We start from the raw sequence: 18,410 nt of genomic DNA, 5'->3' as shown, positions 1-18,410 counted from the left end.
GCATGGAGCCTTCAGGACTAATGTCAACATGCCCTTTATCCTTGTCACATAAGGTACCACGAGAAGCTCATACTGCTAGGTCATCTTCTCCCTCCAGAATCTGATCCCCATGGAGCTCTTGTCTATAGCACTACTAACTTCTCACACACCTGCACAAACACTAATACCCTATCTTTATGCCACTATAACCAGTTATCAAACAAAATTCTTGATCTCACTTCCCCCTTCAGCTACTACGCCATTTCTCGTCTTCCCTTTATAAAAAACAAACCCAAACCCTGTGAATAGAGTTCTGTATCCACCTGTGCTCTGACTCCAGTCTGTGTCCCCTCTCTTCTATTTTTTCTTGTACCTATTCAGGATTCTTTTCTATCAGTCTAACAGGAACGCTTCTTGTTAAGGTAATCAATGCCCTCCACATTGGTAAATCTTGTGCTCAGTTTTTAAACTTCATTTTATTTGAGTTTTGCTAGTATTTAAAACAGCTGGCCATGTGATACTTTATTGTGGTTTTAACTTGCATTTCTCTTACGGGAAGTGATGTGGAGCACCGTTTCATGTACCCACGGGCTTGTAGGATGTCTTCTTTGGAAAAATGCCCATTCAGGTCCTTTGCTCATCTTTTGATTGGGTTATTTGTTTGGCTGCTCTTGATTTGTATGAGTTCCCTGGATATTTTGGCTATTAACCCCTTATAGGATAGGTGGTTGGTGAATATTTTTTTCCCATTCCATAGGTTACCTTTTCATTTTGTTGATGGTTTTGTTTGCTGTTCAGAAGCTTTTTAGTTTGATGTAATTCCACTTGTTTATTTATCTTTTGTTGCCTGTGCTTTTGATGTCAAATCCAGAAAATCATTGCCAAAACCAATGTCAAGGAGCTTACCCTCTATGTTTTCTTCTAGGTGCTTCATGGTCTCAGGCTTTACATTCCAATGGAATTGGAATCCATTTGGAATTGAATTTTGTGTGCAGTGTAAGATTGGGATCCATTTTCATTGTTTGCATGTGGATAACCAGTTTTCCTAACACCATTTATTGAAGAGACTATCTTTTCCCCATTGTATATTTTTGGCACCTTTGTAGAAAACGAATTGGCCATATATACAGTTGGCAAAAGATAACAAATGCTGGCTGGCCAGGATGTGGAGCAAAGGGAACCTTTGTACACTGTTGGTGGGAATGTAAATTGGTACAACCACTATGGAAAACAGTATGAAGGTTCCTCAAGACATTAAAAGTAGAACTAACATATGATCCAGCAATTTCACTTCTGGTTGTATATCTAAAGGAAAAGAAATCATGATCTTGAAGACATAGCTATACTCCCATGTTCACTGCAATGTTACTCATAATAACCAAGATATGGAAAAAACTTAAGTGTCCATCAAGGGATTAATGGATAAATAAGATGTGACACACACACACACACACACACACACACAGTGGAGTATTATTTCGCCTTTAAAAAGAAGCAAATCATGCCATTTGCGACAACATGCATGAACTTTGAGGGTATTGTGCTAAATGAAATCAGACAAAGAAAGACAAATACCACATGGCATAATTATATGTGGAATTAAAAACAAATAAAAGTCAAGCTCTCATAGAAATAAAGTGGAACAGTGGTTGCGAAGGGTTGGGGAGTGGGAGAAATGAGAAGGTTGGTTAAAAGGGTACAAATTTTCAGTTACAAGATAAATAAGTTCTGGGATCTAACGTACAGCATGGTGACCATAGTTGATAATACCATATTGTATATTTGAAATTCTTTGACAGAATAGAACTTCAGTGTGCTTACACACACACAAAATTAAATATATTAATTAAAAAGGATGGATACATTAACTTGATTGTGGGGATCTTTTCACAATGTAGACACATATCAAAAGATCGTGTTGCACGCTTTACATATATTACAATTTTATTTGTCAGTTATACCTCAATAAAGCTAAAAACACAACAAAATTAAAAAGTCCTTGGCTTCTTGAAACCCTTTTTGTCCTTGCTTCGGCATATTATGCTATTTTTCATTTCTTCTTCCTTAAATGTCTGTTACTTCTAACCCTCCTTCTCTCCTCTTATCCCAGATCTCTCATCGTGGGAGAGCCCAGGTCTTAGTCCTTAAGTGGCTTCTTGTTTTGTCTATGCAAACAAGACAGTTGTTGGTCTCACATGGGCATATGGCTTTAAGTAATACCTACATGCTTTTCAGTCCACATTTATACGTCCGATCTGAACTCCATTCTGAACGCCGGGGCTGTATATCCAGCCACCCGTTCATCTATCCACTTCTATGTCTTATAAGCATCTCAACTTATTTCTACAACTGAGCCCTTGCTTTCTTCCAAATGTGCCTCTCCCACAATCTTCGCTGTTTCACCAGAAGACAGCTCCATTCTCCCCGTTGCATAGGCAAAAAAAATGTTGTGTTCATTTTAATTTCTCCCTTTCCCTCATACTCCAACTTCTGCAAACTTGCAAACATCATAGGTTCTCATGAATAAGTCCTACATCTACACAGTCCTCATCCCCCCCACCCCCGTGTCCACTCTCTTGGAACACTGGGAGTTCCTTTGCCTGTTATCCATGGCCCCTACTTCTCTCTGATTCTTTTTACCCCTTTCTTTATGACAGTTATATTCTCTAACTCTGGTCAACACCTCCAAATAAATTCTTATTTGAGTCTCTTCTCCCTTAAGTACTCTGTCTTTTGTTTTTCACCTGTGAGTTAGTGCTTCTTCCACATCTTTTCTAGATTCATTCCACTCTTTATTTCTCTTATCTTTTATTCATTTCTATGCTTTGTTTTTGAATTTCTAATTCAAGCTGATTTTTTATAGCTACAAATGCTTGTTTGAATATATTCCATTTTTTTGGAGTGTATGCCCACAGTTTTCTTCTGTGTGTGAGGTGAGAGGTGCTTTTCCTAACGTGACTGCAACTTGTGTGAATTTTCATGTCTCAAAATCCGCAGTCCTTCTCCATGGACTTATGTATGTCCTTTGCTGGTTCTTAGGACTAGGTGTTTTTTAACAGTCCTGGTTTAATTCAACTCTTCTCTGTTAGTCCAGGCAGGTTTCAAGGATTTTGCTTGTTTGCTTTGGTGAAGAAGGAGGGATTGTGAGTTCTCTGAGGTGGTGGCAACTTTTTGTCTTATAAGACCCGACATTTTCTACTTAACTTCTTTTTCTCTTAACTACCCAGTTGCTAAATGATACTTTCTCTTTCCTTTTACCTTTGTTCTTCTCAGAAGCTGTGAAACTGGAAGACTGACCCTGAAAATTACTCTGATCCCTCTCAACCCAGTGTGTGCCCTGAACTCATGTTTGCCTTCTGTGTGGCCTCTGTTCCCTTACCTCATACACCCTTTCACGTCCCTTCCCTGTAGATCAGGTACCCATCTACCCAGTCCTCTCTCAGTGTCTGTGGATCCAAAGTGGATCTCCTCTCTCTGGTGGTGGCTCCAAATCTCCCTTGGACCCTCTTGATGATTTGCCCTGCTGCCTTCTTGCTTAGTTCTTGTGGTATCTCTGTTCTCTGTCTTGGGACTTCTTTATCCCAATTTTAATAATCAAGAAATCCTCAATTTCCTAAGCTTCAAGAAGATTGAATCACAATGTGTTCCTTCCATTTGTGTGTGTGTGTGTGTGTGTGTGTGTGTGTGTGTGTGTGTGTATTTCTCATTTTTTATGGCTAAAATCCTGTTCAATTAATTTGTCTGCTTGAAGGTGTTCTTAATAGAAATAGACTGTTTGGACTTTGTATTGGTTTTGGTGTTCAACAACTAACATAACAAATCACCACACACAGCAGCTTAAAACAGTACAAATGTACCATCTTACATTTCTGAAGAGCAGAAGTGCAACACACTCTCACTTGGCAAAATGTAAGGTGTCAGCAAGGCTGTGTTCCTTTCTAGAAGCTCTGGGGATGACTCCACTTGTAGGCTCATTGAGATTACTGGCCAAATTCAGCTCCATACTCAGTATGAGCTATTGCCAAATGCTTTTGTAATAAATTTGGCTGTGTAGATAGAAAGTTTTAGATCCCTATGTGAGTTTAGACTGTAGTCTTAGAAAACCATGGCACTGGCAACATTTCCATCTTCTAGCACATAGCTCTCCTCTTTCTTGTTTTGCTTACCCCTCCCAAACACCTCAGGATTGTTGCATAGAAGGGAATTAATTTTAGGCCTTATGAGAACATGAGTACGATGAAAGCCCTTGACAGCATCTCTCCCTCAAAAAGTTCTCTGCTTCCTAATTGTTCTTGTGAGAAGCTTGAAGTGTGTGCATCGAATACTCTCTTGGTATCCATGAAGATTTCTGCAGATTGGAAAGTATTCCATCCGGATGCTGGCTTTCCATCCCAGAAATGCACTCATTCCTAAGCTGGCCTTCAGTGTTGTTGCAAAAGGTCCTTTCTAATCTTGCTTTCTCGGAATGTTTAACATCCTGTTTCCATCTTTACAACACACACACACACACACACACACACACACACACGGTATATCGTCATTTTCAGACTATTTGTGAGTCTCAATTTCCGTTCTTTCTTATTTTCTCCGAATTATGGCATTTACTGGCTTCCATATTAAACCATTTTGCAACAACTTCCTGCCAGGCTAAAAAGCAGCCCATTTGGTGATTCTGCCATTTGCCACTATTTGTCATTTGTTACTTTGAAGGATGGGCAGGAGCAATTTTCTGTTTGGTAGCATCTGAAAGTCTCACCTGACTCCCCCCAGTTCACAAAAGGAGAGAAATAGCTATTCTGAATTCAGAAATCTGATGTATCAAAATGCTGTTAAACTAAGGAAAATAAGGAGCACCTGGGTGGCTCAGTCGGTTGGGCATCAGACTCTTGGTTTGGGCTCAGGTCCTCGCGGTTCGTAAGTTTGAGCTCCGCATTGGGCTCCGCACTGACAGTGTGGAGCCTGCTTCCGATTCTCTTTCTCTGCCCCTCCTCTGCTCATTCTCTCTCTCTTTCTCTCGCTCTCGCTCTCTTTTTCTCTCAAAGTAAATAACAAAATAAAATAAAACTTTTAAAAATTTGAAGGAAAATGTTATGATTGTGTGCATCAAAGATGGAATAAACAGGTAATAATTCCTTTTCTTTGGTTCTAAGTTGACCTTTACTAAGATCAATCTAAAAATTTGAAAAAAAAAAATAATTAAAAAAAAAAAATTCTGTGTCTTCCTCTCTCTCTGCCCCTCCCCCGTTCATGCTCTGTCTCTCTCTGTCCCAAAAGTAAATAAACGTTGAAAAAAAAATAATTTAAAAATTTGATCAAGTGTTTATCACATACAGAATCAGGGGACTTTATACAAGACTGCCATTTTGACATAAATACCACTAATACAGTAAAAGAAAAAGACAGCCTAATAAAATAAGACACATTTTGAATGGGACATATTTTAGAATTATTGAAGTTCAATAGAGAACCATATTTGGTATTTCTCCCTTCTCCTCCCTAATCAAAGATGTCTTTTTTATCCAGATTAGCCAGCTGTGAATAACAAAAGTTATAATCTTCACTTAAGTGGTGATGAATAGAGACTTCAGAACAAGCAGCAAATGACTACTGCCCAAATTATCTGCTGCATTTGGTTCTAGAATCTGTCTGAAATTTCTGGGAATTAACTGCAAATCACATCTATTTACTTATTCCACATTTGTTAATTGGTTTCCATACCCAGGTGTCGTGCCAGGATCTAGAGGGACTGAATCAATGTCTCCCACATTCCAATATCTTAAATATGCTAATTGGGAAAGGCAGACGGATGAATCATGATATACAGGGGCTCTGGGGAAAGTATGTCCAGAGCGCAAATATAGAGGAAGGGTGCCCAATCCAAACATGGATCTGAAGGGGCTAAGCTGAGGATCTCAGATTTGAAACAAGTTTTAAAAGATTATTGGGTGTGAGGGAATGCGGAATGGGGCAAACGAGGCCCCTCTGGGGAAAGGAAATACACGCAGTTTCTACTCAGAAAAAGAACACTGGAAGGTTCTTCAGTCTTGAAACCAACCCATCCTAGCAATCTGACTTCAATGAATCAAGCTTTTTACTGTGACCTGAAAACAGAGACACGTATTTGTTGAAACAAGTGTTTAGATTTTAACCAGTTTCTTGTCTTCCTATTACAGAAAAAGTGAAACGAAAAGTCCATAAAATATCAACAAGGCCAGTTAAGTAACAAGTAGGTGCCAATTTCCAAGAATGAAAATCCTCAACAAAGCATTGTATATCTTAATAGGTCTATAAATTTCCTATAGCAGTACAAGAGACCTTTGTATTCCTTAAGCACAAGTCTGCATGGGGAGACGTTTTTCTTCGCTTTCAACCAAAGCGTGTAAAAAAATAAAAAAAGACTTTAATAAATAAAATAAAAACTACAATAAATTTTAATAAAAAAGGACTTTAATAAAGAAAATAATAAAAACTACAATAAATTTTAATAAATATAAAAACAACATTTATCACCAATCATACCAAATCTGCACAGAAGATAAGCACTGGCTATACTTAAGAATTGCTAGTTTTGGTGAAGACATGAGGATTATTTTACCTACGTTTTTCCAAGATTATTAACAAAAGCTAAATCCAGTGAGAACTACGTGCAGTGGTTTATTATTTCCACACAAAATTAGCCTTGCATCTTACTGTAAATTAACATGAAACTGATTTGGTGTTATTTTTAAGTTTCATTTTGTTTAGCGCTGGTGGCCATTTTCCACATACGTGATGGAAAGTTTTTCACTGGTTTCAAATATAGCCTATTTTGGATCATTTAACTTTCATGTCATTATCCTAAGGCTCAAATTTAAGGAAAGTAATAAAGCTGACTCTTAATCATTTATTCAGTAGGCATTAATTAAGGGTCTGCTTTGGTAAGACCACTTCTGATTCAAAGGAATACACAGCTATTCTGTCCCCAAAATTCTGGAGGAGGGACGGAAAGATACTAGGGGAAGGGCCATCCGCCCTTGACTGTATTTCCATTTTGCACTTTCCCTTGTCTTTTCCCTGCCATCAGTAAACTCATTTTTCTCATAACTCACTCATTTAGTTCAGTCTCCCTTCTCCATTTGACTGGTTACCCCCAAACATCTTTCTGTTTTTTCTTTTGGAAGTTACCTAATTTCATTTCACTAATGGGAAATCTCCATTTCATGAATCATAATGAAAAAATGATTTGGGTGTCAGTTCTAGAGGAAAAGTTACTTACCTGAATTAAAAATGTGAGCATAGGGGCGCCTGGGTGGCGCAGTCGGTTGAGCGTCCGACTTCAGCCAGGTCACGATCTCGCGGTCCGTGGGTTCAAGCCCCGCGTCGGGCTCTGGGCTGATGGCTCAGAGCCTGGAGCCTGTTTCCGATTCTGTGTCTCCCTCTCTCTCTGACCCTCCCCCGTTCATGCTCTGTCTCTCTCTGTCCCAAAAAAATAAATAAACGTTAAAAAAAAATTAAAAAAAATAAAAAATAAAAATGTGAGCATAGCTGCAAGCTGTCTGAAAAAGACATTGCCTGGAACAAACATTTCTCTCATGAAGAGAAAACATAGAAAAGATTGTAAAACATTTCTGTGCCTTTATTCCTTTATAAAGAAACTTAATCATTTACACACTATGGACAGGTGGAAGTTTGGAAGATGAAACGGAAGACAAAAGGCCCTGAGTCTGTGGGAAAATAAATATTTTAAAATGCAGTGGGTTCAGATTATTGCATTTGTATTTAATCGCCTCTGTTCCACAAAAATAAAATAGAGGACGGTAAAAAATGGAAGATAATTCAGAGGAAAACACTAGTTAAATAACAATGGGATGAAATAAACTAACACACCGTAGAAGATTAAAGGACGTCAATACATAGTTTTCCTAAGGACAAACAAATAAAAAGTATAGGTGTAATTATTTGAAAGGTGACTATCAAAAACAGATTGGGCTCCTGGGTGGCGCAGTCGGTTAAGCGTCCGACTTCAGCCAGGTCACGATCTCGCAGTCTGTGAGTTCGAGCCCCGCGTCGGGCTCTGGGCTGATGGCTCAGAGCCTGGAGCCTGTTTCCGATTCTGTGTCTCCCTCTCTCTGCCCCTCGCCCGTTCATGCTCTGTCTCTCTCTGTCCCAAAAATAAATAAATGTTGAAAAAAAAATTAAAAAAAAAAACAGATTAAAAAAATAATAAAGGCTTGTATAATACTTAAATTCAGCTTATCTGGAGCAAAACTATTAGATCAAGTGTGCAGACTCTAAGGCTTAATACGTTTGAGATAAAGGTTTGGGGCTGATCTAATTGAACTAAATAGCACAGTAGTCCCCCCCAACAATCCATTGCGGGGAGGGCAGGTACGTCTAAGACGCCAGTGGATGCCTAAAACCAGGAATGGAACCAAACCCTATTAGACTGTGTTTTGTCCTGTACAATCATACCCATGATAAGGTTTTCTTTACAAATTAGGCACACTACAAGATTAACAACAATAACTAATAATAAAGTAGAACCATTATAACAATGTACTGTAGTAAAAGTCATGGGCATGGGGTCTCTCGCCCAGGACCTTGTCCTGTATTCGCCCTTCTTCTTGTGATGATGTGAGATGATAACATGGCAGTGAGCGACGTAGACGTTGGGACGCAGTGCTAGGCCACTACTGACTTTCTGGCGCTGTGTCAGAGGAGGGTCCTCTGCTCTCGGCCATGTTTGAGTAACTGAACCCATGCCTCTGGGGGGGCGCTCCTGTACTACCAAAGCATGAAGAGAGGCGACAGAGCGCTCTCTTTCAGAGTTTACTGCATGACCTCAGGGCCATCCGAGATGTCACTCCCACAGCCCCAGAGACTCCTTTCCATCTCCGCCCCTGGCCACCCTCCTCAGCCCAGCCCGGTTCCTCCAGCACACTCCCCAAACACGTTCACACACTCACACATGCCCTCACACACTCACACGCACGCTGGCACACAACCTCACATGCAGACACGTAGCCTCACACATACACTGACACACCTTCACACTCATGTACTGTCACAAATCCCCTCCACACTAACACACCGTGAAACACACACACTCGAATGCAGTCACAGACTCACACCCGCTGACACACACAGATATGCACTCACAGATACCCCACACCGGCAAACACACATTCACACATATACCATCACACACACACTGACACACACACTGACATGCACACACTCCCTCCCCTTCTTCGTGCTAGCCCTGCAGGTCCCTGATCAGATTATTGCCAAGTTGCTCAGCCTTTGCCACGGCTCTTGGGTCCTACGGGCCAAGCCAGCAGCCCTGCGGGGCACCACGTACTAGATGCACCTGCCCCCCCCCACTTCCAGAGTCTAGAATCACACACAACAGAGACTGTGTTTTTCATGCAACCCCAGCATGGTGCCGGGCTTCTAGTGAGTTCATAGTAAATGTCTGTTAGAAAAAAAAAGTGAACTTTTCCTGATACCTGAATTTCAACGGTGTCTCTCTCTCTCTCTCTCTCTCTCTCTCTCTCTCTCTCTCTCTCCTTCCCTCTCCCTCTCTCTGTTTCTCTCTTTCTTTCTGAAATGGTTTATAGTTGTTTTTAATGTGACTATATGTACTCTATTACTTTTACTGCTTCTACTCCTATATGCTACTACACTATTAAAATGCTGAAGCAGGGGTGCCTGGGTGGCTCAGTAGGTTGAGCGTCAACTTTGGCTCAGGTCATGACCTCGCGGTCCGTGAGTTCAAGCCCCGTGTTGGGCTCTGTGCTGACAGCTTGGAGCCTGGAACCTGCTTCAGATTCTGTGTCTCCCTCTCTCTCTGCCCCTCCCCTGCTCACACTCTGTCTCTCTCTCTCAAAAATAAACATTACAAAAAAAAATTTTTTAATAAAATGCTGAAGCATTGCAATTCTTAGGATTCGACACAAAAGACATCTTTACCTGCTGGTAGAAGCCCATGAATGCCTCCCATTTCTGTCCTGAAAGACCTCCCTGGTTCTTACGGAGATGCCACATTGAGTTCTACTTGAGAGAAGAGTTTTAGCTTCATAGAAGCCCTTTACTCTATGGTTGTTTTCTTTGTCTTATTAAATCCTAGGACAAAGAAAAAAAAGCTAACAGAAATGAATAACACATTTCTTTAACCTCTGGGCATGCGCTGACTTAGTATTCAAAGGGAACACTGGCACAAAGGTGTTTGTCATATTTAACATTTTCATTTTTTTTTTCAACGTTTATTTATTTTTGGGACAGAGAGAGACAGAGCATGAACGGGGGAGGGGCAGAGAGAGAGGGAGACACAGAATCAGAAACAGGCTCCAGGCTCTGAGCCATCAGCCCAGAGCCTGACGCGGGGCTCAAACTCACGGACGGTGAGATCGTGACCTGGCTGAAGTCGGACGCTTAACCGACTGTGCCACCCAGGCGCCCCTTAACATTTTCATTTTTATCCCAAACAGCATACTAGGTATCCTCAACTCCATCTGTGGAGTACCGGAGATAAGATCAGGTAGAATCATGCCAATGTTAATTGCATGTGATTTTACTGATGAGTTAAAATTGTGGAGTCCTGGGATATATTCAAGATATAAAAGTGTAAAAAGGAAAAGAAAATAGTCACATTGTCTCCCTTAACAGAAATGTTAAGGATTTCTAGAGCCATAGAGAAATTGGCTTAAGATTTTGGTTTGTTGTTAGAAAAGTTTTCAAAACATTTATAAACTTTACAAATCAAATCTCATCTGTCCGATGAAAATCATTTCCAGTACATGCTGTTGCTGCTTTTATAATTTTTTTTTCAGGAATGCTGGCAATTCCCTCACTAGAAAAAAACTTTGTTTTTGGAAAGCTATGAGCCTCAGCAAGTGCCCTTTTTTTTTTATTAGCGCCCTTGCGACTGGGAAGGATTATTTTCTAGGTTCCTGAGGAGATGCCTAAACAGCAAGACCCAGCCTCTGAATTCCACCCGAGCAAGAGGTCAGGGTCACAGGAGGATCTACTTCCTCTGTGACTTAGTAGATGGCATGTAGAACTGCTGAGAGGATGGTCCCTGACATATGCAAAGCATACCTTATGTAAAGAAAACACCTGGGGTGTCTGCGTGGCTCAGGGGGCTAAGCGTCCAACTCTTGATTTTGGCTCAGGTCATGATCTTACAGCTTCGTGAGTTCAAGCCCCACATCGGGCTCCACACTGACAGGGCAGAGCCTGCTTGGGATATTCCCTCTCCCTCTCTCTCTCTGCCCCTCCCCCTGTCTCTCTCTCTTTCTCCAAGAATAAATAAATACACTTAAAAAAAAAAAAAGAAAAAAGAAAACACCTTTCATGACTAGAGCATACGAACTGTTATTTTCATCAGAACGGTACCCTGTGCAAGACTACATGCTCTTTTTATTTTCTAACAATATTTTGTGGTCTTGATAAAGCTAAAACTAAATGACAAATCTGGCCTGACATCTCATTGATCAAACCTGTTTGTGATGCTAAGACAGAGTGACTAAGCACAGGAAGGAAACATCACCCAGGTTTGATGGTGTTGACCGTTGAGCACAGCAGTTGGTATTCAAACCCCTGGAGTCAAGAAAACCTGTCACAGGTAACTTTTTATGGGGAGTTTAAAATGCCAAGGCAAAGGTTGGAATGTCATCTGCGGAGACTAACAGATTTGAAGGCAATCTATATTAAACTGCTGTAGTGCAGATTTATGCTACATGGAAAAGTCAGAAATTTCTCCGGGCAGGTGTCGATGGAAAGTTCCCACCCAATTTCTGTGCAGCGATTTTCGGGCTTGGCCCCAACTTTTAAATCTCATAGCCGTTCTCAAGTTCTTCATATTATAGTATCTACAAGATCCGGGCTTCAGTTCTATCTTGGTGCCAACCAGTGATATGGGACCCAGGTGCGACACTAACCCTTACCCACCTCACCCACACAAGGGCTTATATAAGAATCAAATTCACTGATGTTTGTGAAAGTGTTAGATACTGTAAGATTCTGTGTAGGTGTAAGATGTTCTAATGTTTCAAGCAAAGAAGAAGCTTGCAAATATAAAGAAGTTGGAAGATAACCAATATCTTAGATAAATTGGAGTTTTCCGAAAGGGAAAGTTACTTTGAGTATCCTATCCCATTTTTGTTTCAAAGATGGACAATTTTTGATGTTTACAAAAGAGAAGCTATCACATTCTTGTGCTGATCTTTGATTCATTGCAGTTCGGAATGAAGGATCAGACCTTCAACCCATGCAGATCTAAGTCACTTTCAGGAAAGCATCTTCTTGTTTATTTTAATCTGTCATTTTTCAAAGATTCATTTATATATTTTTATTTTATATTTAATTAAGTTTTCTAAGTACTCCCCCTCCAAAAACTAAAGCAATCTTAAAGATAAATATCCTATGATTTCACTCATATGTGGAATTTAAGAAACAAAACAGATGAACATAAGGGAAGGGAAGGAAAAATAAGATAACAGACAGGGAGCAAACCGTAAGAGACTCTTAAGCACAGAGAACAAACTCGAGGGCTGCTGGAGGGGAGTAGAGTGGGGGAATGGGCCAAATGGGGGATGGACATTAAGGAAGGCACTTGTTGGGATGAGCCCTGGAGGTTATATATAAGTAATGAATCACTAAATTCTACTCCTGAAACCATTACTGCACTGTATGTTAACTAGCTTAGATTTTAATAACATTTATATATATATACATATGTATATATGCTAGATAATAAATATTCTGACTGTTATTCGTACGTAAGAGAAAGTACATTGAAATAATTTAAAATCACTTTGTAATGTTGTCATGTCAGCCCATGGGAAATAACTGTGGGGATTTTTGTTTCACTCCTTGAATATAGCTTTTGTTTTGCCTTCTCAAGGCAGAGTTTGAACTCTTCCCACCTACCCAGGGAAATGGGTCAGGAAATAGCCTTCTTGTGTCGTCCCTGCGAAGCGCTCTCTGACTTTGATGGTGTGTGCTCATTTTCAGAGCTGGAGGCCGAAGAATGGTGCAAACATCTCTGCATGGAGTGTCTGGGGACACGGCTGAACGACATCAGCCTTGGGGAGCCCGACCTCCTGGCAGCTGGAGTGCAGAGAGAACAGAACGGTAAGTGCGAGTGGCCTTCCGTTATTGAAAGTGCACTCATGGTTGTCGAGTTCTGAGACTGGAAGGGGCCTCAGGAATCTTTCAGACCAATCATTACGCGAGGAAAGGACACTGATCCATCAAGCTGGTAAGAGGCTTTCCCAAGTTGCCTGGCAACTGGGAGAAAATACTAAGGCACAACCCAGGCGTCCTGACTGGTGGCTCTGTGCCATTGTGATGTATCGAAATAAGTAACTAATAAATAACTCAATATATATTAGCTTTTGAATGTACAACATTTCCATATTATCTCCTCTGAGAGTCGTTGTAGGTTTTGAGTCTGTTAACAAATGGGTTTATCTTGCTACTTATCAATAGATTGTAGGGACTTTGGCTAACACCATGTCTTAGCTGAGGCTGCCATAGACTAGGTGGCTTCAACGACAGGAATTAATTAGAGTTCTGGAGACTAGAAATCCAAGATGAAGGGTCAGTTTCCTGTGAGGATCCTATGTTAGACTTGCAGACAGCCATCTTCTTGCTGTGCCCCCTTATGGCTAAGGGGGAGAGAAAGAGAAAGGTCTCTCAGGACTTTTCTTATCAGGGTACTAATCTCATCGTAGGGGGCTCCCTCATGAGCTCATCCAAACTTAATTACTTCTAAAGATTCCGTCTCTAAATACTCTCATCTTGGAGGTTAGAGCTTCAACAGGAATTTTAGGGACTCACAATTCAGTCCATAGCATACTGAAAATGTGCAGGTACGGTGGATGAAATATGAGGCATAACAAAATTGAGGTTTATGTGATACACATTGCTTACTTAACTACACTGTTCTCTAACCTAACAGGCATTTCTTGATGTCTCTTAAGAATCTATACTGCATGTTCTTTTTTTTTTTTGACTCTTTATTTATTTTTGAGAGAAGATGGGGGGAGGGGAAGAGGAAGAGGGGAACAGAGGATCCGAATCGGGCTTTGTGCTGACAGCAGTGAGCCTGACCCAGGGCTCGAACTTACAAACTGTGAAATCATGACCCAAGCCAAAGTCGGCTCTCAACCAACTGACCCAACCAGGTGCCCCCTGCATGTTCTTGACTACCACCTCTAAATAATGAAATTGGGATAATGTAATGATCTCCTCTTTCTTCATTTCTAAAAATAATTATAATCATCACTAGATGACCTCATAGTGTGAAAATAGAAACTTTTCAGTGTTGCTAATTTTTGATAGTGTTTTTGAAAAAGCCTGAGAGACTTGGTGAAACGTGACACTAATTATTAAAAAGAAATTCTGTAGAGGCACCTGGGTGGCTCAGTCGGTTGAGCATCTGACTCTTGATTTCGGCTCAGGTCATGATCTCATGTTTGTGAGATCAAGCGCCGTGTCAGGCTCTGCGGGCTTTCCCTCTCTCTCTGCCCCTCCCACCCAAAATAAATAAATAAACCTTAGAAAAAAGAAATTCTGGAATGATCTGTGGCTTATAAATTAGGTAGCACAGGTACAAGTGCACAGGATACACTTAGTGATCATGATCTTATGACTGATAATGTGCTCACAGCCATCACTGTTTTTGCAGCCCATTAAAAACCATTATTTATTGTTTGTTACTAACCTGAAAAGATGGATTTCCCCTGTTAATTGGCCAAGAACATATGTGGGCACAACACTTTTGCTTGTGCTGGTGGTTTTCAGGGAGCTACAGAGGCGTTTCTGCAGCCCCTCTTCCAGCTTCCAATTCATATTCCAGTTTCTCTCCCACACTATCTTGGATTTATTTCGTCTCCCTGATCGGTTTCCTGAGAGCTTGAGCTACATACACAACATCCACACTGTGCTACTTAAAGCATGGTGTTCATCCACCATTTAAGGAAAGAAAGAAAAAATTCTTACTAATAAACATTCATCAAGTACTACATAAAGGAACTATGGAGAAAGTGACTAAATTAGGCCCTGTGGGTGGGAGCACCACTGGTGGTTCATTTCGTATGAGTTGCTTGCTTTTACTTTAAAGATTTGGGGTTGGGGGCACCTGGGTGGCTCAGTCGGTTAAGCGTCCGACTTCAGCTCAGGTCATGATCTCGCGGTCCACGAGTTTGAGCCCCTCATCGGGCTCTGGGCTGATGGCTCAGAGCCTGGAGCCTGCTTCCAATTCTGTGTCTCCCTCTCTCTCTGCCCCTCCCCCATTCATGCTCTGTCTCTCTCTGTCTCAAAAATAAATAAAACGTTAAAAAAATTTAAAATAAAGATTTGGGGTTGTACATGGTTTCCATTGGGGATAATGGATATGTGCTTCTTTGGCTTATTATGATTTTACTGTTAATTTCATGATAATGTCAGAGTAATTTGCAAAGAGATATAGCACAAGCAGGCACAGCTTTCCAAGTGTACTTCTCAGGCCATGGTCGAATGCGGACTACACCCTTTACTGAGCTCAGACAGGTTACTAACACTTCTGATTTTAGTTTCCTAATGAGTGAAAATGAAATCATGATGGTTTAACGAGGTGATGTAAAATAAAGACTAACTCTCATTCTTAATCCCATTTTAAAGAGGCACAAGTATTTTTAAGTACAAGTAAAAACAAAGAAATCAAAAAGAATTCCTGTGTTTACTGAAGAATTGAAATTATAATAACATTCAATGCCTTAAGTGGGTTTCTTAGTTTTATTTTGTTCAATAAGCCGAACTTCACACAAAGGGAAACATGTGCTTTTAAAAATACATTTTAGAAATTTATGAGCAATTATTTAGTTAGAGAGGGTAGTATTTGGTTCTTTTAAATGACCCCCTAAGTACGTGATACCCTATAAGGAAATCGGCAATCTTCCTTAAGCACACACACACACACACACATACACACACACACACACACTCTCTCATGGTCACTGAGACTCTTTAGGGTTTAACGCTAAAAGGAAGCTTCATGGATGGAAAGGTCTTCTTTTTCTAGAAATCACCTTCCACGTGGATGACTTTCTTTTTGAGTCCCAAGGCCATAGACATGGCCACTGCTCTAGGCTCAAGTCTGCATGTCCTTCCTTTAAAGTGTCTCAAGTTTAGATAATAACACCTTTCCTCTGCTCTTGGCCCATTGAGGGCTAGCTAAAACTTTTTTAAATAGTCATTCATACCACAAGAGAAGATGAAAAGCATAAATCTTGACAGAATATCAAGATTACAGGCTCTACTATTGCTAGCTCAAAAAATTCCAAGAGACACACATGCATACACACACATACACACACACTTGCTGCCTGGGAGAGAAACACACACACACACACACACACACACACGCACACACACACACAGATTGACAGTTCGTTACTTGAATACCCTGATTTTCTCACTTCCTAATCAACAGACTTTCCTACAAATATGCTAATATGCTAATTCCATTTTAGGATCCCCTTGAAATAAGTACCAATAGTTGTCATGGTAAAGACAAAGAATGCTCCTCAGCCAACTTCAACCCCCTCCCTTGGGCCCCAAGATTGTTCAGGACACACGTATTCTTAAGACAATGCATGTGTTTATTTCACTATGTGTGGGGAAGTATTTATTGTTTTAGCTAGCTAATAAAGTCTATTTAAAATAATCTTTTTTAAAACTGCCCTTTCGGGGGGTGTCTCAGTGGCTCGGTTGATTAAGCATCTGACTTAGGCTCAGGTCACCATCTCATGGTTTATGAGTTGGAGCCCCACATTGAGCCCTGCACTGACATCACAGAGCCTGCTTCGGATCCTCTGTCCCCGCTCTGTCTCTGTCCTTCCCGGCTCATTCTCATCCTCTCTCTCTCTCTCTCTCTAAATAAACAAACAAACAAACATAAAACAAATAAAATAAAAATGTCCCTTCAGGGCACCTGGTTGGCTCAGTCGATAAGCATCCGACTCTAGATTTCAGCTCAGATCATGATCTCACAGATTGTGACTTTGAGCCCCATGTTGGGCTCTGTGCTGACAGCATGGAGACTGCTTGGGATTCTCTCTCTCTCTCTCTCTCTCTCTCTCTTTCTTTCTCTCTCTCTCCCTTTCTCACTCTCTGCCACCCCTCTCCCCAGCTTGCTTGCACACACATGCTGTCTCTTTCTCTCAAAATAAATAAACTTGAAAAAAATGTCCTTTCATGGCTTACAATCCCTATTCCAGACTCTTTAAGCATTTAACACTTCCTAAAATAAACAAAATCCTTCCTTTCCTAATACATGTTTGAGGACATTAATATGTACAGATTTGAACAATTTGTCATTAAAGATTCGGGTTTTCTTCCTAAGGCATTTTAGTACTAAATTATACAATTTATCTTTCATCAGAAACATCATTTTACTATTTTATCAATGATGTGCTTGGATTTAACTTGAAATGTCTCCAAAGAGATGAGATACATATGCCTCCAGAATCGATGTCAGAAATGACATTATTGTGGCCGGTGGTGATCCTGTGGTATCCTATCATCAAGGAAAGATTCACTCCTCAGTCTTGACCACAGCATTTTTCTTTTGACACTCAGAACTGCTTCTTCTCCTCTAATGTTTTTCTGACTTTTCACCCAGCACGGCCTTATTTACTCTGAGACTAGCTAAGAATAAACATTTGTGCAAATAATTTTTAAAGGTGTAATGTGTGTTGAGGAGATAAAAGTGGTTATTGATTAAATTCTTTGCTATAATCATCTTTATCTAGTGCTGTCAGCTGTTTTCATATCGACTCAGAATCCCACGTGGTGTAGGGGAAAGTAAACACACACACACACACACACACACACACACACTCACTCACTCATTCTCAGATTTCAGGTAATACTGCCTCAAGAAAGTCCATATTAAGTAGACATTTTGAGCCTTAAATTCTTATGACTTCTAGAATCTTCGTGTCTTTTGGTTCTATTTAAGATTGCCTACCCTGACCTTAGAATGTATGGTGTTACAATAATGGTTATTTATAAAGGATTTGCTATACATAATAGCAATTCTAGAAAACAGATGTTATGTATTCATCCTTTATAGCAGAAGTAAGCATCATAAACAAGAAGCAATGCACTTGTGGGAAATTCCTGCAGTTGTTGTTGAAAGTGGACTCAGAGGGTGTGTCCCATTTGCTATTGAGGCAAGAGATCGCCATCAGGAACAAAATGGAAGAGCAACCTTAGACTTTGCCATCTATTAATGTGGAGTCAGATCTGAAGGTTTGATTTTATGTAGCAACTAGGGTTCCTGCTTACGAACGGACCAGAATTGGTACAAACTTTTACTTTTAGCCTAAGAATATGTATAACCTTCCCCCAGAACCAAAGCAGTATTCCAGTGTTGTTGCTAAATTATTTACCTGGGTTGC

General features: G+C 40.4%; 1 protein-coding gene across 1 annotated transcript in view; it reads left to right on the top strand.

Moving 5' to 3' along the window:
- DOK6 (docking protein 6) overlaps positions 1–18,410 on the top strand; it is a 371,687-nt gene that overhangs the window by 195,847 nt on the left and 157,430 nt on the right. The window contains exon 4 of the mRNA XM_040478594.1: positions 12,976–13,095. Coding sequence (XP_040334528.1) covers positions 12,976–13,095 — 120 coding nt within the window. The remainder of the gene's footprint in view (positions 1–12,975; positions 13,096–18,410) is intronic.

The sequence above is a fragment of the Herpailurus yagouaroundi genome, unplaced genomic scaffold (genome assembly GCF_014898765.1).
Source record: "Herpailurus yagouaroundi ecotype Mexico unplaced genomic scaffold, PumYag 142, whole genome shotgun sequence".
Classification (NCBI taxonomy): Eukaryota; Metazoa; Chordata; class Mammalia; order Carnivora; family Felidae; genus Herpailurus; species Herpailurus yagouaroundi.
The sequence above is the reverse complement of the archived record's forward strand: the minus strand, read 5'-3'. Positions and strand labels throughout refer to the sequence as shown.